Source organism: Neovison vison, chromosome 7 (assembly GCF_020171115.1).
Source record: "Neovison vison isolate M4711 chromosome 7, ASM_NN_V1, whole genome shotgun sequence".
Classification (NCBI taxonomy): Eukaryota; Metazoa; Chordata; class Mammalia; order Carnivora; family Mustelidae; genus Neogale; species Neogale vison.
Window position 1 is genome coordinate 201,571,885 of NC_058097.1, and position 23,488 is coordinate 201,595,372.

Below are 23,488 nucleotides of genomic sequence, written 5' to 3' on the forward strand. Positions count from 1 at the left end.
ATCTCCAGATTGCAGGTATAACTGAAACAGTGTTCCAACTAAAGCCCACTCTTCTGGCTCTCTTGGCTCCAATCAGTAGGACTGGCCTTTGTGGAACTAAAGTATAATATGAGTAAATAAAAGAGAGTAAGGGTGATACTATTATACAGTGGCTTCTGGCCAAGACAGAGTGTCAGGAACTAGATTTACTCTCTTGACTGAAATAAAAAAAAAAAATCCAGACACAACATATAAAACAATGGTTCTCAAGACACTGAGCAGCAATGAATAGGATAGTCTTTCCTGAGATGTGGAAAACAAATGAAGTGAGCCCTATGATTACCCTAACATACTGCCTAGAGAAAGTACAGAGGCCATTGAACAGGGAGAAGGTATCCAGGCAAAGCCTAGTGGTTTCCCTGAGTTGAATAGATGAAGCTGGGAATTCCAGTATGCCAAAACAGATAAAGTTTTCAGGGTGAACTATCAGAAAAGAAAGAACTCCATACAGAGAGAATTCTGAGAATCTGCAGGGTTCCTTCTCTTTTATTCAGATGAGTATGAATCAGCTCAGTCTTGTGAAGAAACTATTCAGGTAAAGAACCACCCAGAAGGATTAGAGGGAATAATATGCAGAGCTTAAAAGGGCCGGGAATAGTGCCTATTTCCATCAACCAGAGAGGAAAGCTTTATAATTTATGGAGCATGATATAGAATACTAAGAAGATACTTGCCTTGGGGCGCCTGGGTGGCTCAGTGGGTTGAGCCGCTGCCTTCAGCTCAGGTCATGATCTCAGGGTCCTGGGATCGAGTCCCACATCGGGCTCTCTGCTCGGCAGGGAGCCTGCTTCCCTCTCTCTCTCTCTCTCTGACTGCCTCTCTCTCCGTCTACTTGTGATCTCTCTCTGTCAAATAAATAAATAAAATCTTTAAAAAAAAAAAAAAAGAAGATACTTGCCTTCGGAATGGAGGAAAATTAAACCTCTGACTAATAAACACTCCTCTGGTCCTGCCTAACAAAGCTTAAAAGCAGAAGCAAGACATAGAGGAATCAAGTTGTTTCCAAGTAATTCAACAGCATCACAGAACAAAGGTCAAGAATATTTATAGGATTATTAGAAATATCCAGCACCCACTATGGTAATATTCACAGTGCCTTGCATCTAATCAGAATTAATAGGTATGGTGAGAAGCAGGAATATACAACCCATAATGAAGAGAAAACTCTTAATTGGTCAATTATCATTGAATCAAAACTGATCCAGAACTGACACAGAAGTTAGAATTAGTAGACAAAGACATTAAGAGAGTTATTATTATAACCGTATTCCGTATGTTCAGGAAGAAGCTAGAGGAAAGACTGAACATATCAAGTAGAGACATGGAAAGTATAAAAAAGGCCCAAAATGAACTGTAAAGATGAAAACTATGATGTCTTCAAGGTAGAAATTATACTGAATAGTATGAATGACACATTGGACACTTAAGGAGAAACACACAGCAATAGAAACTATCTGAAATGAAACACAGTGATTTAAAATAATAATAATAATATCAAAGGGGCAGTTGGGTGGCTCAGTCAATTAAGCATCTGATTCTTGATCTTGACTCAGGTTGTGATGTCAAGATCATGAGATTGAGCCCTGCACTGGGGTCCATGCTCAGCGTGGAGTCTGGTTAAGGTTCTCTCCCTCTCAAACTAATGATGTACTATCTGTTGGCTAACTGAACATAATATAAACAAATAAATAAATAAAATAACTTAATCTGTTAAAAAAAAAAAGATTCCCTCCCCCTTCCACTCTTTTCCACTCCACTAACGCCCCCTGCTCACACGTGTTCTCCCCTGCTCACGTGCGTGTTCTCCCTAAAAAAGATTAATTAATTAAAAGGGTAAGATTTCTTTACAAATAATAATAATAAAACATAGAATATCTGTGAGTTATGGGACAGCTTCACATAGCCTAAATATATGTGTAATTGGGGAATCTGAAGAAGAAATGGGGCAGAAAATATATTTGAGGGAACAATGGCTGAAAACTTTGCAAATTGATAGAATCTATAAATCTAATAGATCTAAGACTCTTAAGAAACACCAAGCCGTTGGGGCCCCCGGGTGGCTCAGTGGCTCAGTGGGTTAAAGCCTCTGCCTTCGGCTCAGGTCATGATCCCAGGGTCCTGGGATCGAGCCCCACATCGGGCTCTCTGCTCAGCAGGGAGCTTGCTTCCTCCTCTCTCTCTGCCTGCTTCTCTGCCTACTTATGATCTCTGTCTGTCAAATAAATAAAAGAAACACCAAGCCCACAAAACAAAACTACACAAACATAATTAAATAGGTTAAAACCAGTGGTGAAAAAATCTTATAGACAAATGGGTGAGGAAAGCTTATTTACAAGGAAACAAAGATAAGGATTACAGAAAATTTCTCATCAGAAACAGTGTAAGCTAGAAGAAAATGGAGCAACATCTTTACAGTACTGGAGAAAAAACCTTCAACCTAGGATTATTCACCTAACAAAAATTAAATCTTTAAGAAAAAAAGAAGATGAAGTAAGGACCTTTTATGACATACAAGAGTTGAAAGAATTCATTATCAGCAGATGAGAAATGTAAAGGAAGTACTTCAAGTAGGAGAAAGGTGATACCAGCTAGAAACCTGAATCTACACGAAGGAATGAAGAGTACGGAAAATGGTGACTACGAGGATAAATATAAAGACTTTTTTTCTCATTACCTTAATCTCTTTAAAACATAATTAACTTTTTAAAGCAAAAATAGCAATAATGGAAGCGCCCGGGTGGCTCAGTGGGTTAAGCCTCTGCCTATGGCTCAGATCATGATCCCAGGGTCTCCTGGGATCCAGCCCCACATTGGGCTCTCTGCTCAGCGGGGAGCCTGCTTTCCCCCACTCTCTCTGCCTACTTGTGATCTCTCTCTGTCAAATAAATAAAAAAAAATCTTTTTTTAAAAATAGCAATAATGTATTGTAAGGTTTATAACCTCTGGTGAAGTAAAGTGTATGACAACAGCACAAAAACCAGGAGGAGAAAAATGGAAATATACTGTTGCAAAGACTTATACTGTATGCGGAGTGGCTAATATTACTTGGAAGGTAGACTGGTAAGTTAAGATGAAAGGAACCATCAGAATAATACAACAAGGAGTTGCAGCTATTAAACTAAGAAAGGAGATAAAACGGAGTCAAAAAACATATTCAGCCTTCCGGAGAATGAAAAGATAAGCCACAGACTGGGAGAAAATAATTGGAAAAGACACATATGATTAAGAAACTATTATCCAAAATACACAAAGAACTTTTAAAACTCACAAAAAAATAAAAAATAATAAAAAAAAAAACAGGCCAAAGACCTTAACAGACACCTCACCAAAGAAGACTTAAGATGGCAAATAAGCACATGAAAAGATGCCCCACATCTTATGTCATCAGGGAAATGCAAATTAAAACAATGAGATACTCCTACATACCTATTACGGTAGCCAAAATCCAGACCACGACACCAAATGCCGGCAAGGATGTGGAACAATAGGAATTCTCATTCATTGCTGGTGAGAATGCAAGATGATACAACTACTTTGGAAGGCAGTTTGGTAATTTCTTAAAAAACTAAATACACTCTTAACCATGTGATCCAATAATCATGCTTCTTGGTATTTATCCAAATGAGTTAAAACTTAGGTTCACACAGAAACCTGCACACGGATGTTTACAGCAGTTTGGCGGCAACCAAGATGTCCTTCAGTAGGTGAATGGTTAAATAAACTGGCATATCCAGACAATGGAATATTATTTTACACTAAGAATAAATGAGCCATAAAGCCATGAAAACACATGGAGGAAGCCTAAAGGTATATATATTTTTTAAAGATTTTATTCATTTATTTGAGAGAGAGAGAAGATGAGAAGGGGGGGGGGTCAGAGGGAGAAGCAGACTCCCTACCGAGCAGGGAGCCTGATGCAGGACTCCCTTCCAGAACTCCAGGATCAGGCCCTGAGCCGAAGGCAGTTGCTTAACCAACTGAGCCACCCAGGCACCCCCTAAAGGTATATTATTAAATAAAAGAAGTCAGTATGAAAAAGCAGAACATTCTTGAAAAGACAAAACTATGGAGACAGTAAAAAGATCAGTGATTTCCAAGGGTTAAAGGAAAAGGAGGAATTAATATAAAAAACAGAGGACTTTCAGGGCAGTGAAACTACTCTGTATGATTCTGTAATGGTGGGTACAAGTCATACATTAGTCCAGAGCCATGGTATGTACAACACTAGGGGTAAACCCTCATGTAAACTATGGACTTTGAATGACAATGATCTGTCAATGTAGCTTTATCATTTGTAACAAATGTACCAGTCTGATGGGGGATGTTTATAATGGAAAAGGCTATACAGATATGGGGCAGAGAGCATATGAGAAATCTCTGTACCTTCTCCTCAGTTTTGCTATAAACTTAAAACTGCTCTAAAAAATAAAGTCCCTTTTTAAAAAATAATCAAAAAGAGGGCAGAGAAAGAGGAAGAAGAAGAAAAGAGAAAAGAGAACAAAGTACAGATGAGACAAATAGAAAGCAGTTAGCAAGAAGATATATTTAAACTCAGCCATATCAATTATCATATTAAATGTGGTCTTTACAACTATTTACATTAAAAGATCAAGACTGCTAGATTAAATAAAGAGAACAATATGCTGCCTATAAGAATCCCACTTTAAAATACAGAAGTAGGGGCGCGTGGGTGGCTCAGTGGTTAAAGCCTCTGCCTTCAGCTCAGGTCATGATCCCAGGGTCCTGGGATTGAGCCCCGCATCAGGCTCTCTGCTCCGCAGGGAGCCTGCTTCCCTTCCTCTCTCTCTGCCTGCCTCTCAGCCTACTTGTGATCTCTGTCAAATGAATAAAAATGTAAAAAATAAAATTCTGCAAAAAAAAAAGCATGGAGGGGCATCTGGGTGGCTCAGTGGGTTAAAGCCTCTGCCTTCAGCTCAGGTCATGATTTCAGGGTCCTGGGATCGAGCTCTCTGCTCAGTGGGGAGCCTGCTTCTTCTTTTCTCTCTCTCTCTCTCTCTGCCTGCTTTTCTGCCTACTTGTGATCTCTGTCTGTCATATAAATATATAAAATCTTTTTTAAAAAAACCATCAAAAAGGCTATAAAGTAGATTTCAGAGCAAACAATATTACTAGGGATAAAGAGGGCCATTTCATAATGATGAATACAATACAGTATGTACAGTGTAGTGAAGATAATGGCCCCAGATGTTCATGGAACTCTTTTTTAACGATATTTATTTGACAGAGAGAGAGATCACAAGTAGAGAGGCAGATGGAAAAAGAGGGAGGGAGAAGCAGGCTCCCCGCTCAGCAGAGAGCCTGATGTGGGGCTTGATCCCAAGACCCTGAGATCATGACCTGGGCCCAAGGCAGAGGCTTTAACCCACTGAGCCACCCAGGCACTCCTCATGAAACTTTTGCGAGAACTTTAAAATAAATGAAGAATAGAATTATTGTAAGAAGAAATAGACGAATTCACATTTTTAAAAAAGATTTTATTTATTTATTTGACAGAGAGAGATCACAAGTAGGCAGAGAGGCAGGCAGAGAGAGAGAGAGAGAGGAGGAAGCAGGCTCCCTGCTGAGCAGAGAGCCCGATGTGGGACTCGATCCCAGGACCCTGAGATCATGACCTGAGCCGAAGGCAGCAGCTTAATCCACTGAGCCACCCAGGCGCCCGAATTCACAATTTTTAAAAAAGATTTTATTTATTTGACAGAGAGAGAGAGAGACCACAAGTAGGCTGAGAGGCAGGCAGAGAGAGGGAGAAGCAGACTCCCTGCAGAGCAGAGAGCCCGATGCGGGGCTCAATCCAGGACCCTGAGATCATGACCTGAGCTGAAGGCAGAGGCTTAAACCACTGAGCCACCCAGGCGCCCCACAAATTCACAATTATATTTGGAAATTTCAACATAATTCTATTAATAATTGATAAAGTAGACAGAAATTCAGTAAGTCTGTGGAAGTCCTAAGTAACACTATGAACTTCACTATGAACTAGTAACTTCACCTAACTTATATTCATAAAAACGTCCTGCCCAACCACAGCAGAATATTTTTCTCAAGTACAAAAGGGACATTTAACAAGGTAAACCATATTCTTTTTTTCTTTTCTTTTTTTTTTTTTAAAGATTTTATTTATTTTTCAGAGAGAGAGGGAGAGAGAGAGAGCACAGGCAGACAGAGAGGCAGGCAGAGGCAGAGGGAGAAGCAGGCTCCCTGACAAGCAAGGAGCCCGATGTGGGACTCGATCCCAGGACGCTGGGATCATGACCTGAGCCGAAGGCAGCTGCTTAACCAACTGAGCCACCCAGGTGTCCCAAGGTAAACCATATTCTGAGCCATTAAATACATCTCAATAAACTTAAAAGAATTCAAGTCATATAAAGTATGTTTTTGACCACAGTTGGATTTAAGTAAAATCAGTGACAGAATGATATCTAGAAAATTTCAACTATTTGGAAATTAAATGACACACTTATAAATAACCCATGCGTCAAACACAAAAGCAAAAGAGAAAGTAAAAAATAATTTAAATGGAAATGCAAATTATCAAAATCTGTGAGCTCTCTCTAAAGCAATACTTAGAAAAATGCCTATGTTAGAAAAGGAAAAGTTCGCAAATCAATGGTCTTAGCTTCCAACTTAAACTAGAACAAGAAAAGCAAATTACACACAAACAGAAGAAATTAAATAATAAAGTCAGAGTGGAAGTCAGTAAAATAGAAAACAAAAACAGTAGGGAAAAATCAATGAGGATTTAAAGGTGGTTTATTGAGAATATTAATAAAATTGACAAACATTTAAACAGACTAATCAGGATAAAAGAAGATACAAATTTCTTTTTTTTTCATATCTTTTAAAAAATTAACATATAATCTATTATTTGCCCCAGGGGTACAGATCTGTGAATCATCAGGCTTATACATTTCACAGCACTCACCATAGCACATAACCTCCCCAATGTCCATAACCCAGCCACCCTATCCCTAACTCCCTGCAGCAACCTCCAGTTTATTTCGTAAGATTAAGAGTCTCTTATGGTTTGTCTCCCTCCCGATCCCATTTTGTTTCATTTTTTCCTTTCCTACCCCCCACAACCCCCTGCCCTATCTCTCAATTTCCTCATATCAGAGAGATCATATGATAACTGTCTTTCTCTGATTGACTTATTTTGCTCAGCATAATACCATCTAGTTCCATCCACATTGTTGCAAATGGCAAGATTTCATTTCTTTTGATGGCTGCATGGTATTCCATTATATTTTTAGACCACAGAAGACACAAATTTCTACTATTAGAAATTAGAGAAGTGACAACTCAGATATTAAAAGGATTATCAGGGATTATTATGAGCAGTATTGAATGTTAAATTTTTTTTAAAGATTTTATTTTATTTATTTGAGAGAGATTTATTGAGAGAGATCACAAGCAGGCAGAGAGAGAGAGAGAGGAGGAAGCAGGCTCCCCGCTGAGCAGAGAGCCCGATGCGGGGCTCGATCCGAGGACTCGGAGCTCATGACCCGAGCCAAAGGCAGCGGCTTAACCCGCTGAGCCACCCAGGCGCCCCTGAATGTTAAATTTTAAATATTGTATCAATAAGTTTGACAACTTAGATCAAATGGACAAGTTCCTTGAAGGACAGAAATTACTAAATTTCACTCAGGAAGAAACAGCTCTAGGGGCAGCTAGGTGGCTCAGTCGGTTAGGCAAGTGCCTTCAGCTGAGGTCATGATCCCAGGGTCCTGGAGTGGAGCCCCTTATTGGGCTCCCTGCTCAATAGAGTTTTGGCTTCTCCCTCTCCCTCTGCCCCTCCTCCTCTCCCTCCCACTCTGCCCTTCTCCCTGCTCATGCATGTGGTCTCTCTCTCAAATACATAAAATCTTAAAAAAAAAAAAAAAAAAAGCAATAGCTCTGTATACCTGGTCTGTTACACCTATGTCTATTAAAGAGATTGGATTTTTAGTTAAAAACCTTACCTTAATATTGAGAATATTTTAAAACTCTCAAAACTTAAGCATAAGAAAACAACCCAGTTTTTAAAATGGGCACAAGGGGGCGCCTGGGTGGCTCAGTGGTTGGGCCGCTGCCTTCGGCTCTGGTCATGATCTCAGGGTCCTGGGATGGAGCCCCGCATCTGGCTCTCTGCTCAGCGGGGAGCCTGCTTCCTCCTCTCTCTCTCTGCCTGCCTCTCTGCCTGCTTGTGATCTCTCTCTGTCAAATAAATAAATAAAATCTTTTTTTAAAAAAAAAATAAATAAAAATAAAATAAAATGGGCACAAGACTTGAACACACATTTCACAAAAGATACAAAAGAAGAAAGATGCCTAACATTAGTCATTAGGGAAAATGCAAGTCAGAAGCATAATTTCACAACTACTTGGTATAAAAAGACTGACCATACCAGGCATTGGCAAGGATATGGAGGAACTGGAACTCTTGCACCCTGTTTGTAGGAAGAAAAAGTTGTACAATCACTCTGGAGAACAATTTGGCAGCTTCTTAAAAAGTTAAGTATATACATATGATCCATCCATTCTACTCTTAAGTATTAACCCAAGAGAAATGAAAACCTGTATGTCCACACAAAAATTTATATACTAATGTTCATGGCACATCTGTCATATAACCCCAAACTGGAAGCAACCCAGTGTCAGTAGGTAAATGGAAGTAAATGGTTCATTCAATGGAATACTACTCCGCAATGAAAGGAATGAACTGTTGGTATACACAGTAGCATGAGTGAATCTCTAAATAGCCATGCTAAATGAAACCCCTTGAAATACTGGATTAGGTGTAATAGCTGGGGGGGGGGGGCATCCCTGAAATACAAGAGTACATACTATTTGATTGCATTTATATAAAATTCCTCAGTGTGCCTGGGTGGCTCAGTCATTAATTGTCTGGCTTTGGCTCAGGTCATGATCCCAGCGTCCTGGGATCGAACCCCATATCAGGCTCTCTGCTCAGTGGGGAGACTGCTTCTCCCTCTCCGGCTCCCCTGGGTTTGTGTTCCCTCTCGCTATCCCTCTCTGTCATAAACAAATCTAAAAATAATTTTTTTTTTCAGAATGCCAACTAATCTTTACCTACAGATTAGTGGTTGCTTAAAGATAGGAGATATAAGAGTTCAAGGGAATGATTATGAAGGTCAGAGGATACTTTTGAGGATAATGGATGTATTCATTACCTTGATTGGGATGATCAGAAAGTATGTTTATATGCCCAAATATGTATGTATGCCCAAACTTACCAAATTGTACATTTAATATAAATGCAGCTTACCATAAGTGTGTAAGTTATATTCCAATAAAGTTGCTATACAAAATTACAGATACTGTTTACAAAATAATAGGCCCTTTTGCATTTCTACTACCTGTCTCCCTCTTCTACTTTAGTTTGCCTGATTTGGATGGGGGTGTTTAGGTGCCTAGATCACACCCAAGGATCACAGCATCTCATCAACTGGCTTATCCTCCTCTGCTTTGTAGTTAGAAAGGCTAGAGGATGGGAGTGAAATCCCTATGAATGCTCCTTTTACCACAACTTTTCTGTACCTTCTAGGAAGCCTGTTCCTTGGAATGCATCTGCCATTCCCTTCAGCTAGTTCACTGCAAGTACTCTTGCTGGTTTCACTCCAACTTGGAAAGCTGATGACCACAAAGTTGAACAAACTAATTTCCACAAACTTAATGGTTTAAAAACACCAAAATTTATTATCTCGCGGTTCTGGAGTCCAGAAGTCTGAAATCAGGGGCATATGGGTGGCTAAGTTGGTTAGGCTTTGGAGTCTTTGATCTCACCTCAGGTCTTGATCTCAAGTCCAGCATGGAGCCTATCTTAAAAAAAAAAAGAAGAAGAAGAAGAAGTCGTCTCAAATCAAGGTTTTAGGAAACCATGCTCCCTTGGAATCCTTCCATTCCCCTACCAGCTTCTGTTGGCTCTCAGTGCTCCTTGCCTTGTATCTACAACACTCCAGTCTCTGCCTCCATCTTCAACACAGGGCCTTTTTCCTATGTCTCTCAAATTTCCCTCTGCCTCTTTTATAAGACCTGTCATTGGATTTTTGGCCTACTCTGAATCCATCATGATCTTGAGATCGTTAATTACTTTTAAAAAGACCTTTTTCCAAAATAAGGTCATATTTACAGGTTCTGGGGGTCAAGACTTGGACATACTTTTTTTAGGAGCCACTGTTCCATTCACTACAGCCATCCACTCCTTCAGATTTCTAGGGATAAGCATGTGCCATTATCATAGGACCAAAGATATATGGGTAGGATCTAGAAGTGTTTCGTCCTGTGAAGACCTTTTGCTTGGGCCTCTCTGATATCCCAGGGAGATCTCAAAAGGAAATTATCTGACCTCTTTTGCCCCCATTCTGTTACCATAGTGATGGTTCATAGCCTCAGGGCCATTCATAGCCCAATTAATTTTGCAGATGGCTAGTGAACTCAAGGTCTTACCCAGTACTAGGTCTTGGAAGGAAGGAATATTCATTGAATTCTTAATCTGTGTCAAGATTTCCACTTTAATATCAAAAAGATCCTACAAAATAGGTTGTAGTTTTCCCATTTTATAGATGAAGAAACTGGTTAGAGAACTTTCCTAATTTGCTCGGGATGACATAGCAAATGTCAAGGCTAGGCTTTACACTGAGGTCTCCTAGTTTCAAAGCCTAGTAACGTTGTTACCATACAGGACTGGTACTGGAATGTTCCACACCATATAGCCCAGGGAAGATCAGTGATCAGAGGCACTCGTGAGCAGATCCTCTGCTTCTGCACTCAAGATCATTACTGTTTTCCTTCTGGTGATGTCCTTTTAGTGATAACTTGTTAGTGGCACAAGAGTGGCACCCAGTGGCTTTAGCTAAAAACTACAAGATCAATGACGATAGGTCAAATTCTTTTACCGCTGGACCAGTCCCTCAGTTTCCACTTTTAAACAGATAAAGTAGAAAAGCTGAACTCTTCAATAATACAGAATAAGACAATCTGACTATTTAGTTTATGGAGAAGTAGAAGAAATGAGAGAATATGTTTTTAGAGTTTTGTAGAATATATTTAAGAGAAGCCCATGCCAGAGTGGAGATTTATAAGCTGGGTGTTGGAACATACGACAGTGGGCCATGAAGGAACAAGGTAGTTCTCCAGGGCTAGTATCACAGATGTGTGTAGCAGCAGAGAACATAAGTCCCTAATAAATAAGAACAGTAACAGGGAAGTAGTTCTTAGGAAAGTTATTGTCTTCTGGGAGGGGGGGTGGGGTAAGACCAGAATCAAATGTCTTGGTGTTAAATCCAAGGAGGTATATCCCAGAGATTCGGTTGTCTCATTTGGGGGAACTGATGATGAATGAAGAGTGTGCAAGATTCCTCTAAGGCTGAGGGCTATATATTGAGGGTGGGTATTTCCTTGGTGATACTTGTTTTAGGATAGGAGAAAGGTTTTGTCTATTACATGAGATTTTCCAGACAACAATGAAATAAAAGAATAAACTTTCTCTCAAAGAATTTTTTTAAAATGGAAATTGTTTTAGTGCTGTTTCTTTTTTCACACCATCGGAGCCATCTTTACCCTTCTGTGTTCCTTGGAAAGTACTTAGAAGTTTTAGTAAATAATACATGATAAGTATTTTTTTTATTGAGTTACAATTCACATACCATAAAATCTACCATTTTAAAAAATATATTCACTGTGTTGTGCAACAGTCACCACTAAATTCTACAATATCCCCATCACGCCAAAAAGAAACCCTGTACCTATTTGTAGTCAGTCCCAATTTCCCCTCCTCCCAACCTCTGGCAACCATTAGTCTGCTGTCTGTCTCCATTGATGTGCCTACTCTGGATATTTCACGTAAATGGATCACATAATAAGTAGCCTTTTGTGTCTGGCTTCTTTCACTAAGCATAATGTTTTTAAGATGCATCCATGTTTTAACATGTGACAGTGTTTCCTTTTTATGGTTGAATAATAGCTTTTTGTATGGATATACCACATTTTCTGTCCATTCATCAGTTGATGAGTATTAGTGTTAATTGCGCTTTTGGTGATTATGTATAACCCTGGGAACATTTACAGGTGGACATATGTTTGCAATACTCTTGGTTATATATCTCGTAGTAGAATTGCTGGGTTGTAGATAACCCTATGTTTAACTTTTTTTCCTTTTTAAAGATTTTACTTTTAAGTAATCTCTGCACCCAACGTGGGGCTCAAACTCACAACCCTGAGATTAAGAGTCACATGCTTTTCCAACTGAGCCAGCCAGGCGCCCCACTATATTTTTTTGATAAACTTTCAAACTATTTTCCAAACTGGCCATTTTACTTTCCCACCAGCAGTGTGTAACGGGTCCAGTTTTTCCACATCCTCCTGGTGCTGCCTGTTACTACTGTTTTTGTTGTTGTTACTACCATCCTGCTGGGTGTAAAGTATCTCATAGTGGTTTTGATTTGCATTTCTCTAATGAATAATGATGTTGAGCATCTTTTCATGGGTTTGTTGGCCATTTGTATCTCTTTTTTGGAGAAGGGTCTCCAAATCTATCAAACTCATTTTTAAAAAAGATTTTATTTATTTGTCAGGGAGATAGAGAGAGCACAGGCAGGCAGAGTGGCAGGCAGAGGGAGAAGCAAGCTCCCACGGAGCAAGGAGCCTGATGTGGGACTCGATCCCAGGACTCTGGGATCATGACCTGAGCCGAAGGCAGCCATTCAACCGACGGAGCCACCCAGGCATCCCTATCAAACTCATTTTAAAAAAAAATATTTACTTATTTGACACCAGGAGAGAGAGAAAGCACATAAGTAGACAGAGTGGCAGGCAGAAGGAGAGGCTCTCCCTTGAGCACAAAGCCTCATGCAAGGTGGGGTTTGCTCCCAGGACCCTGGGATCATGAACTGAGCCGAAGGCATATGCTTAACCAACTGAGCCACCCAAGTGCCCCAAACCCATTTTTAATTGGGTTGTTATTTTATTGTTGAATTATAAGAGTTCTTTATTCTGGATACAACACCCTTATCAGACGTGAATTGTGAATATTTTCTTCCATCCTGTGAGTTAGGTTTTCACTTCATAGCACCCTTTGAAGCACAAAGTTTTAAATTTTTAAACAGACAGGAAGTCTGTTTTTATGTACTTGTATTCTTGAAAGACAAGAAGCTAGGAGAATTGGGCTGATCTTAGAACTTTTCTCTGTCCAAATCGAACCAAGTGTGGCAGGGCTCTGAAAGGCTACAGAGGACCACAGAATGTGCCCTGTGGCTTTTTCCAGGTTTGACCTCAGTCAGTTGCATGTTGAGCACTTACCTGTGCAAGGTACACTGTGCTGGCTGTAAAGGGACACAGGCACAATGAGCCTTACCATTCAAGGAATTTAAAGCGTGGAAATGGGGCACCTGGGTGGCTCAGTCAGTTAAGCGTTTGACTCTTGATTCTGGCTCAGGTCATGATCTCAGGGTCATGAGACTGAACCCTGTTTCGGGCTCGCTCTCTCACTCTACACCTCCCCCACTTGTGTGCACTCTCTACATACCTAAATAAATAAAATCTTAAAAAAAAATAATGTGGAACACACACACACACACACACAAATGATAAAACAAGGGCAGGCAGTGCATCTTCAGAGCCCAAGGAGTGGGACAGACAGTGAGCGAGTGTCCAGAAGGAAATGCCCGGGGTGCCTGGAATGAGCTGCAAAGGCTCAGACTCTAGAAGGAAGCCTTGATTGGAGCTGGGGAGGGGGACTCACAGGAGCCAGGAAGAAGGAAGAGAGAGTTCCAGGTGAGTGAAGACAGCCCTGGGAGGTCAACAAAGCCACCAGGCCAACTCACCTCACCGGGGCTTTTTCAAGTTCCTGCAAAACTCACTTAGTACTTCTGATTTTTAAAGCAGCTGCTCCCAGAGGAAAATGCGGAGGAGAACACAGAGGACACACAGGAGAACAGCCTGGAGTTCCTTGCAGGTACGGTCTCAGCTTTTCAGGTGAGCCCAGGACCAAAGCTCAGGAGTAAAAAATGTTCACTTAAGCTTTCAAACTGCATCTTCCACCACAGCAAAACCCTGGGATTTGGTTGACTCCCACCACCACAAGCAAGCGGTGTTCTGGGGCAGCAGGGGGCATTCCCTCCCCGAAGCTGGAATGACAGAACTAGAAACTCCTCATGAAGTTTGTGCAGTTAAAGATAGTTGCACATGGAGGGCCGGGGCCCTGAATCCAGTTCATTCCTTTTGTCTTTTCTCTGTCATTAGTGCTGATAAGCTCTCCCTGGTTTGGGTTACTTCTGTTTGGGGCTCTGGAGATCACTCGGGCGTGTGGAATACCACCTCAGCCCTGATGTATGCTATGGGGGTAGCTGTGTGTGACATGATTGTACTGGTCTTCTCCCTCTCCCTCCAACACTCACACAGCATTCAGATCCAGCAGTGACAGAGGGATGTGTTTACGGCTGGAAGTCACCGCAGCCACTGGCATCTGAGCCTGATAGTGCAGGTGCCAGACACTAGTCTGAGGTTTTAATTTTTTTTTTTAAGATTTTATTTGACAGAGATCACAAGTAGGCAGAGAGGCAGGCAGAGAGAGGGGGAAGCAGGCCCCCCACTGAGTAGAGCCCGATGCAGGCTCGATCCCACGACCCTGAGATCATCCCACGACCCTGAGATCATGACCTGAGCCGAAGACAGAGGCTTTAACCCACTGAGCCACCCAAGCACCTCCTGAGGTTTTAATTTTTTAAAAAAGATTTATTTTGGGGGGAGAAGGGGCAGCAGGCACGGGGACGGGGGGAGAGGGACAGAGGAAGAGAGAGAATCTCAAGCAGATTCCACGCTGAGTGCAGAGCCCAATGCAGCTCGATCTCACAACCCTGAGATCATGACCTGAGCCAAAATCAAGAGTCAGATGCTCTGTTGGCTGAGCCACCCAGGCACTGCGACTCTGAGCTTTTAAAATGCATAAATGCTCTTCATTCTCAAAACAATCCTATGAGATAGTGTTACTATTCTCATTTTACAGATATGTCAGTAAAATTACTGAAGGTCACACAGGTAGTAAATGGGAGAGCCAGAATTCAAACCCAGGTAGCCTGGGTCCAGTCTGACTCCAAGAGCCAATCCCAGCAGGGATGCACTGTCATAACAGCACCTCGGCTTCAGGGAATTTGGGGACTGACTGTAGCACCTATACTTTGTTGGTAAAATTCCTCTTTTCAGGGTCACAACTAAAACATACTGCGTGTTGTCCAGACTTAGGCCTAAGAGGTGCTCCTGAGTTTGTCAGTTGAACCTTGTTTTAAATGCAGTGGGGGCTGTTGCTACTGAGAAGGCTGCAGTGAAGGCTTGTGTAAAGCAAAGTATCCGTTCATGTAAATTTAGATTTGGAGACTTAAAAGAATGGATACAACTCAGTACTTATGATGCAGTGAAGAGTAGTAAAAAAGGAACTCTTTTTTAGAAGGAAAATTAACATTTTATCCAGCACTTTCTGTGGATCCAGGGGGATACTAGACTTTCCCACAGCGGCCACTCGGAGCCTGGTCTCCTCCAGCATGGGCACCATCGGTCCCATTTCACAAGAGACAGTCCAGACTCAGAGGTTGCTCTGTGGGTGGATAACCTGAATGTCAGGCTATGCTTTTTCCACTGTGCAATATAAGCCTTAAAATCTAGGTATTTATAAATCTGGTGGAGCCTGGAAGACTGGGTGAGCTGCTCTGCTTCACACAGCTGCAGCTCTAGTCTCCGTCAATCCTGTGTCCCACACGGGCAGTTCTGCTGAAGAAGATCAGTGGAAGTTGGTGGACGCCACCATATTTAAATTTTTTTTTTTTTTTTTTAAACAGACAGAGATCACAAGTAGGCAGAGAGGCAGAGAGAGAGGAGGAAGCAGGCTCCCTGCTGAGCAGAGAGCCCGATGTGGGGCTCGATCCCAGGACCCTGGGACCATGACCTGAGCCGAAGGCAGAGGCTTAACCCACTGAGCCACCCAGGTGCCCCAGTGGACGCCACCATGTATTCACTGGGTGGCCTTCAGCTAGCAGTCCTTTATGTTGTCTTCCGGCCTTCTCGTCGCTGGCTATTTGATTCTTTAAAATACCTACCCAACCTCTGCCTCCTGACTTAGCCTCCTACTTCACCCTTAGTGCCCCAACTATATCAGAATGGGGACCCATCTCTGCCAGGCTCAGGGGTGGCCTCAGGTACTGCTTTCTCAGGACCTTCTTGCATCAGCTACCACTTCTGCACCTTTAGTCTTTCTACTGTTCTCTCCCCACCTCAGCAGGGCAATCTCTCACTACTTAAAAGGAAATTTCCCATGATCTTGAACTTCTCTCCATCACATCACAGCCAGCTCAAAAAGCAAGCTGTACCCTCTCCCTTTTTTCCTCCCATTCGCTCATTCTAACCCAGGGCACTTGCTTTCTCTGTGGCCTCTGCACTGCAAGGTCTTGTTGGGGAAGACTTCATAAGTACCAAATCGTACATTTATCTTTACCGTGCTTGAACTATTTACAGAATTCCATGCTAGGAGACTGTGGCTCACTTCATTTTCCCCTCTGATCTTTCTCTTCAACCAGCCTCCTTTGGCCACTCCCTTGAAAGTGCTTGTATAGCACTCCTTTTCTAGCTGCTTTCTTCTATCTCAGGCATCGAACCTTTCTTCTGGGCTCAGGACTTACCAGTTGGCATGACAAGCCCAGGCCTTTCTTGAGTGCCAGATGGAAGATTTATCTGCTAACCAGACAGCTCCATGTGGTGGTCCCATGGTCCTACCTCCGTCAGGATCTTCTGTGTTTTTAAGATTTTATTTATTTATTTGAGAGACAATAAGAGAGAGCACAACCAGGGGGTAGGGGCAGAGGGAGAAGCAGACTCCCAACCAAGCAGGAAGTCCGATGTGGGACTAGATCCCAGAACCCTGGGATCGTGACGTGAGCCAAAGGCAGACACTCAACCCGCTGAGCCGCCAGGCGCCCCTCTCTGTGAAGATTAATAGCACCACAACCCATCCAGTTTTTCACATCTGAAATGAGATTCATTCACTATGCCGCTCATTCTCATGTATCACACCTAGTCTCACAACAAAGCCTGTTGATTTGATTTGGCCTCATAAATACACTTCTTAACCTGGTGGTGCCTCCATCCATTCCTACTCCCTTCACTCTCTGGGGCTCTTGAGGTCTTCATGTGGTTGGTTTTTTGTTGGTGGTGGTGGTTTTTTTTGAAAGAGAAAGCGAGAATGTGTGCCTGCATGCACAGGGGTAGGGGGAGAGGGAGTGTTAAGCAGACTCCACGCTGAGCACAGAACCCCACGTGAGGCTCGATCTCATGACCCGGAGATCACAACCTGAGCTGAAACCAAGAGTGGGATGCTTAACCTATTGCACCACCAAGGTGTCCCAAGGTCTTCCTATTTCTAATTTGATTTTAAGCCACACTTTTGACAGGAAAATCTAAAATACAAAATTAACAATACATCTCCAGTGCTTATTTCAGTTCTTCACAGCCTACTTTCTACAGTTAAAAATCCATTTTTTGGTCTTCTCTGATTTCTACTAACCCTTTCAGATCCATCTCCTAGGGGACCCCCCCCCCGCCCACTTCGCATTTTATGTGGGATACTAATTAATGTTTTGGGTATTTGCATCTTTTCACCTGGAATTCCTTTCCTTTCCCTTGTTGGGGAAATACTGGTTCCCCATATTTCTATTCGTCCTTTAAAACCCAGCTCAGACAGCTCAAGGAAACCTTTCTTCACCTCTAGGGATGGTTGTTAGCAACTTCTTTTTCTGTTCTATCCATGGGCTTTGGACACACTTCTGCATCCCTCCTAGCATTTGTGAGCGTCACGCAGCATCGGCTCATTGAGCTACATTCCTAGGACCTGCTCAGAAGGAACTACGGGTAAAAACTCACTTTAAATTTGCACAAGTCCGTCAGTTAATATAGGGAGAATGCCAATGGGCACTGCTCAACGTACTCTGAGCTATGAAGGGAGAGGTGAGGCTGGCTTTCAGGCAGGGGATCACAGCTTGGCAGGGAGGGAGGAGCTGGACAGTGCAAACTCCACCAGAAATCTGTGTGCGCGTGAGCCCCAAGCGAGGACTGAAACAATTCTGTTGCCTCAGCCTCGACCTGACTGAAAAAAATTTGAGGTGGGAGGGCTAAGAAAGATGGCACCAGTTCCTTCCTTTCTGCTGCCCCAAGGGTCTTTCTAGCACAGGGCCGTGGGCACAAGTAAGTGGGCTTGTCTTCGCCTAGGGACCAGCCGGCAAGTGGAAAACAAGAGGCTCCAGCAGGGCCTGGAGGAGACACGGGCCTTCCTCTCTGCCAGGGGCCCGAGCCAGTCAGAGGCCGCCGCGTGCCGCAGGAAGCCCACAGCGGCCTCCCTAACGCCTAGCGGGAGCAGGGCGAGCCCCGGGGGCGACCTGGAGGTAACCGGCGAGGGTCGCGCAGGGGAAGGCTCAGCGTGAGGCGGAGACGGCCGCTGTCGGTGGGTCCTCACCCTGGGCTCCCTTTCCTCCCGCAGGACTCGCTCTGGCAGCGGGAGGTCTCCAATCTGTCTGAGTGGCTGAATCCCGGCCCTGAGCCCTAAGCTGGGTGCCTCCCCCCCCCCCAATTCCCCTGCACTTCCACGCCTACCCGCCAGCTGCTAACCGCCGCGTGTTGTCTGTTGTTCAATAAACCTGCTCTGCGCGCGCCGCCTCTGCTTCTCTGTTGGGGGCGGGGCCGGGGGCGGGGCATCCGCGCCGCCGGATGACGTAACTCCGCACTTCCGGCAGGCGCGGGTCGAGCGCCAGCGGGATCGCGTCACTGGTGCGCGCCGCGGGTCCGGGCGCGATGGCGGCGCTGGGCGGGGATGGGCTGCGCCTGCTGTCGGTGTCACGGCCGGAGCGGCAGCCCGAGTCGGCGGCTCTGGGTGGTCCGGGCCCTGGGCTTTGCTGCTGGGTGTCAGTGTTCTCCTGTCTCAGTCTTGCCTGCTCCTACGTGGGCAGCCTCTACGTCTGGAAGAGCGAGCTACCCAGGTGCGGGGGCAGCGCGCGCGGGCGGAACCCGCGCCTCCGCGAGGCGGGGCTGAGGGCGGAGCTTGGGAGAACTGGGGGCGGGGCCGCGCCATCCAGAGGAGTCTGGGGGCCCCCAGAATTTACTGCTCCCTCCGTAGGGACCACCCTGCCGTCATCAAGCGGCGCTTCACTAGCGTCTTGGTGGTGTCCAGTCTCTCGCCCCTCTGCGTGCTACTCTGGAGAGAACTCACAGGCATCCAGGTGCGAAGGAGGTGGGGCAGAGGGCAAGAGGGGGAGGATCTTCGGGGTCTCTAGGGGAGAGAGCTAGACTGATGCCTCCTTTCCTGTGGCTCAGCCAGGCACATCCCTGCTCACCCTGATGGGCTTCAGGTTGGAGGGTATTTTCCCAGCAGCGCTGCTGCCCCTGCTGCTGACCATGGTGAGTGCTCGTTTTATTTTTCTCTTGGTATTAACGCGATTTTTCTTTCCATGCCCCCTCCTTTTTATCTTCATTGTGTCCATCTTTGGACTGAAGGGTAACAGAAATTGTGAGATGGCCCTTGGTCCTCGGGTATGGATGGGTGGGAAATCCTGAGACCAGGAGGCTTGAAGTTTCGTGAGACCTTTTCTGAGCAAGGGCAGTGGATTATCGCTTAAGCCTTTCCTTTGATCGCCCGTTTTTCTGTCTCCAGATCCTTTTCCTGGGCCCACTGATGCAGCTCTCTATGGATTGCCCATGTGATCTGACAGATGGGTTGAAGGTTGTCTTAGGTGAGTCCTTAGGGCTGAAGGAAGAAGTAGGCACAGGCAGCCCAGTTCAGTGGAAGAAGGGAGTAAGCGGGCTCCTGGTGGGACTTGGACATGAGATGTAGATGTTTTCTCTATATCCTGTCTTAACATGTAGCAGACCGTCTGTAAAAGTTGGTTTCTGCATTCATGGAGGTCCCCAGGAAGCCGTAGCAGTACTTTGTGTGGACTAAAGACCTTTCTTCCTCTAACATTTGACTACTTCAAATCAGAGCCGGTCTTGAGTTCTGATTTTGATGTTTCCAGAATTTGCTACCAGGATATCCTGCCTCGGTTACTAATACCTTTCTTTTCGGTCCTCTTGAAACATTGTTTTATACTTGGTGTGGTAACAAAACTGGACTCTCCTCTGTTCTCAGGAGTATTGATGCCTAACCTGAGTTTGGCCTGGGAGAGGTTGTGGGAGAGGGGCCCTGGGGGCCTCTAGGATCTCTGTTTAGTAGCTAATCACTAATTCTTCATCCTGGATCCCCTCCCTAGCCCCTCGCTCCTGGGCCCGCTGCCTCACAGACATGCGTTGGCTGCGGAACCAAGTGATTGCACCCCTGACAGAAGAACTGGTATTCCGGGCCTGTATGCTGCCCATGCTGGCGCCATGCACGGGCCTGGGCCCTGCCGTGTTCACCTGCCCACTCTTCTTTGGAGTTGGTGAGTTTGTCTAACCGAGTCCTGTCGAGATGTTCCCAGCACGAGCACCAGAAATGGGGTTTGGAGCAAGGGTACGGCCTGTGAGGCAGTTGCAGAGGAATGAGACCTAGTTCTTGCCTTCCTCCCAGCCCATTTTCACCACATTTTTGAGCAGCTTCGTTTCCGACAGAGCAGCGTGGGGAGCATCTTTCTGTCTGCAGGTGAGTCTTAGAAACCTTGCCTGGGGCAATCCTGGGTTGGGTGTGTAAGGGTGTCCCTGAAGGCCGTTCTGGAGGAAGACTTGGGAACAGAGGGATGTAGTACGGGAAAGGCCCCTGGCCATGGGAGTTGGGGTGTAGAGGACAGCCATAGGTCCTGGGGCAGGCAGCCACGGCCCTCAGGGGGAAGGGGGTGTCTCTGGCTGATGGGTGTGCAGTGCTGGGGCAGAAGAGCATGCAGCTGTGGTCACTCGAGGCCTCCCCGTCTCCAGCGTTCCAGTTCTCCTACACAGCTGTCTTCGGTGCCTACACTGCTTTCCTCTTCATCCGCACAGGTTGGTCCTCAGTCTCTCACGGGTCCCCCGCCCCGGGGGAGCTCGGGCCCACAGGAGTGGGTGGGAGAATGGGAATGCTGTGTTTGTGGTAGGAGTGACAAGTGTCTTCCACTGTTGTCTTTGAGACAGGCAGAACCAGGGCTTTCAGTCTGGTGAGGTCGGAGAGGTGGAAGGGAGCAGAGGCCCTGTGGTGTGTGGGCGGTCATTCATCTCCTATTTCAGGAATGTGGGAGATTTTATTTTATTTATTTGAGAGAGAGAGTGAGAGAGAGAATGAGCAAGGAGAAGGTCAGAGAGCGAAGCAGACTCCCCATGGAGCTGGGAGCCTGATGTGGGACTCGATCCCGGGACTCCAGGATCACGCCCCGAGCCGGAGGCAGTCGTTCAACCAACTGCGCCACCCAGGAATGTGGGTGATCAGCCCTGAAAGGGCCCTAAGAGGGGGCGGGGATGCTCCAAGAGCTGCTCTGTCTCCCCTCCCTAGGACACCTGATTGGGCCGGTTCTGTGTCACTCCTTCTGCAATTACATGGGCTTTCCTGCCGTGTGCGCTGCCCTGGAGCATCCGCAGAGGCGGCCCCTCCTGGCAGGCTATGCTCTGGGTGTGGGACTCTTCCTACTTCTGCTCCAGCCCCTCACGGACCCCAAGCTGTACGGCAGCCTTCCCCTTTGTGTGCTTTTGGAGCGGGCAGGGGACTCAGAGGCTCCCCTGTGCTCCTGACCCCTGCTCCTGACCCGTGCTCCCATGAACTCTCAAGGGCTCCCCAGCCCCTCCCCACCAAGGGGTACTGCAGGGGAGGAGCTGGCTGGGGTCCCCGAGATCTCAGGAATTTTTGTAGGGGATTGAAGCCAGAGCTAGTTGAATCCCAGGGACCAAGAAAAAGGAGCAGATATCCAAAGGGTGCACCCCTCCAAAGGAGGTTGAGGAGCAGCTGGGAGTGAGGGGACAAGGGGCAGGTCCCAGGAGCCGTGCACTCCCTTCCTCACTTTGGACTGCTGCTTTTCTGAGCTCCTCTGCCCCCCTCTGCCTCTGAAAAGCTGCTCGGGGGTGGAATTTACAAAATCCCTCCCCCCAACTTCCCAGGGTTTTCTCATTGTCTTTTTGCATCAGGACTTTGTATTGAGATATTAAAGAGATTTAACTTGGGTAACATGGCCTTGGATCTTTGGGAATCAATCTGTTTGGGTTCCGGTGTCCTCACCACCTTTCTTAGCTACTTTAAACCCTAAGCTCTGGGCAGTTCAGCCGGACAGGCCCAGTTCCTGAAGTAAAGGGCAGGATGGGGTCCTCTGGCTGCCTTGGGTCTTCAGCTTCCTCCCTTCTCAGCCATGCCCCGTGTCCTGGCACAGATGGACCCGGGACTAGAGGTGCCAGGTGTGAATTCAGCTCGACGCAGGGCCTCGTGGCTCAGGATCAGAGAATGGAACCTCCAGCCTGTGACCTGAGACGACAGAGGGCTGACTGGGCTCTCCACCGGGACCTCCCCAAAGTCCGCCAGCCTCACTTTACATGAGGAAGAACAAACACGTTCAGAGTGGGAAAGGAACCAGCTCCGTGTCACCTGGGAGTAGAGGCTTTTCTGGCTTGGACCTCTGCCACTGTGCTGCTAGTCTGGTCCCTGGAGGAACTCAGAACAAAGACTGCAGCCCTGAGAGCATCAAGGACCCTGCTGAGCAACACGGAGCTCAAGGTTCATTCTTAGAGCTTTCTAGTGTTCTACCTGCCCTTCTGCTTGTGTTTCGGATAGTCGTCATTCCCCGCCTCTGGAACTTGAACTTTTAGGGAGTATTCTACCTTGAGGTCTCCCTTGAGCCTGGTGATTGAAAGGAAATGGGTGCGCAGTCCGTCCCCAGGGAGGACTGTTGGTTTAGCTGTGGCTACACGACATTCACCTGAATCTAAAAGGTCATCATGATGGTCACACCTACCTTGCTGTGGAGAGCTTTCCTGTCTTCTGGCCTGTGTAGCAGCTGTTGGGGAGGCAGAGAGGTGAGCTGGCCCTACCTTAGAGGGTACCTTTGGAATTTTGGGGTCCAAAAAGGAAACCCAAAACTGTCCCCAAAATTAGGTTGTGGTACCCCAAAAGCACGGGGCAGTGCTCTACCCCTTGCTCATGTTCCTGCTCAGGAACCGCCCAGTGCCCCCCACGTCACCTCCCCTGTGGGCGCTCCGGATGGGCAGCCATGCAGTCGGGCTGCTGTCCCCCTGCGGGTGAGGGGTTCTCCTGGGGGCTTGGTTAGGGAATGGGCAGAAGGAGATCCTGAGACTCAGCCCACTACTCCTAACCTCCCACTAACACCCTCTTGCCCACCTCCAGAATTTGGTGCCTGTTTGCATCTCGGCCTCAACTGATGGGGTGGGGGTTGGCTCTGAGTTGAGGAAGTAAAGCACTCTGGTGGGGAAGCAAGGCCCCTGACAGACTGGGTCTGAACCCTCCGCCTCTTACTAGCTC

The 23,488-nt window shown here is 45.7% G+C and overlaps 2 protein-coding genes across 18 annotated transcripts in view; both read left to right on the plus strand.

Annotated features, from left to right (window-relative positions):
- C7H11orf80 (chromosome 7 C11orf80 homolog) overlaps window positions 1-18,747 on the plus strand; it is a 101,696-nt gene extending 82,949 nt beyond the window's left edge. For 6 of the 8 annotated variants that reach the window (XM_044259777.1, XM_044259780.1, XM_044259779.1 and 3 more), the window contains 3 exons: window positions 13,939-14,011; window positions 18,307-18,479; window positions 18,575-18,747. In XM_044259777.1, coding sequence (XP_044115712.1) covers window positions 13,939-14,011; window positions 18,307-18,479; window positions 18,575-18,640 — 312 coding nt within the window. In that variant the 3' untranslated portion in view covers window positions 18,641-18,747. The remainder of the gene's footprint in view (window positions 1-13,938; window positions 14,012-18,306; window positions 18,480-18,574) is intronic. The other 2 variants (XM_044259778.1, XM_044259784.1) reach the window with 2 other exon arrangements.
- Window positions 18,748-18,828: 81 nt separating this feature from the next.
- RCE1 (Ras converting CAAX endopeptidase 1) lies at window positions 18,829-22,963 on the plus strand. Of its 10 annotated transcripts, none has more exons than XM_044259796.1 (8): window positions 18,829-19,070; window positions 19,208-19,310; window positions 19,405-19,488; window positions 19,742-19,820; window positions 20,337-20,504; window positions 20,633-20,704; window positions 20,920-21,036; window positions 22,386-22,963. In XM_044259796.1, the coding sequence occupies exons 1-8, from the start codon at window positions 18,886-18,888 to the stop codon at window positions 22,547-22,549; spliced, it is 972 nt and encodes a 323-aa protein (XP_044115731.1). In that variant the 5' UTR covers window positions 18,829-18,885; the 3' UTR covers window positions 22,550-22,963. The 10 variants fall into 10 exon arrangements, with proteins under 10 accessions (XP_044115731.1, XP_044115736.1, XP_044115727.1 ...); XM_044259801.1 differs by having other exon boundaries at window positions 20,931-21,036; window positions 22,386-22,486; XM_044259792.1 differs by lacking the exon at window positions 22,386-22,963 and adding an exon at window positions 21,521-22,186 and having other exon boundaries at window positions 20,931-21,036.
- The last annotated feature ends 525 nt before the right edge of the window (window positions 22,964-23,488 follow it).

What these genes read in the sequence shown, in the direction of transcription:
- RCE1 (XM_044259792.1), top strand. Translation starts at nt 18,886, where the DNA reads ATGGCGGCGCTGGGCGGGGATGGGCTGCGCCTGCTGTCGGTGTCACGG. An exon ending in CCCACTCTTCTTTGGAGTTG is followed by an intron (nt 20,505 to 20,632) that starts GTGAGTTTGTCT and finishes CCTTCCTCCCAG; the next exon opens with CCCATTTTCACCACATTTTT. An exon ending in TTTCCTCTTCATCCGCACAG is followed by an intron (nt 21,037 to 21,520) that starts GTTGGTCCTCAG and finishes TCCCCTCCCTAG; the next exon opens with GACACCTGATTGGGCCGGTT.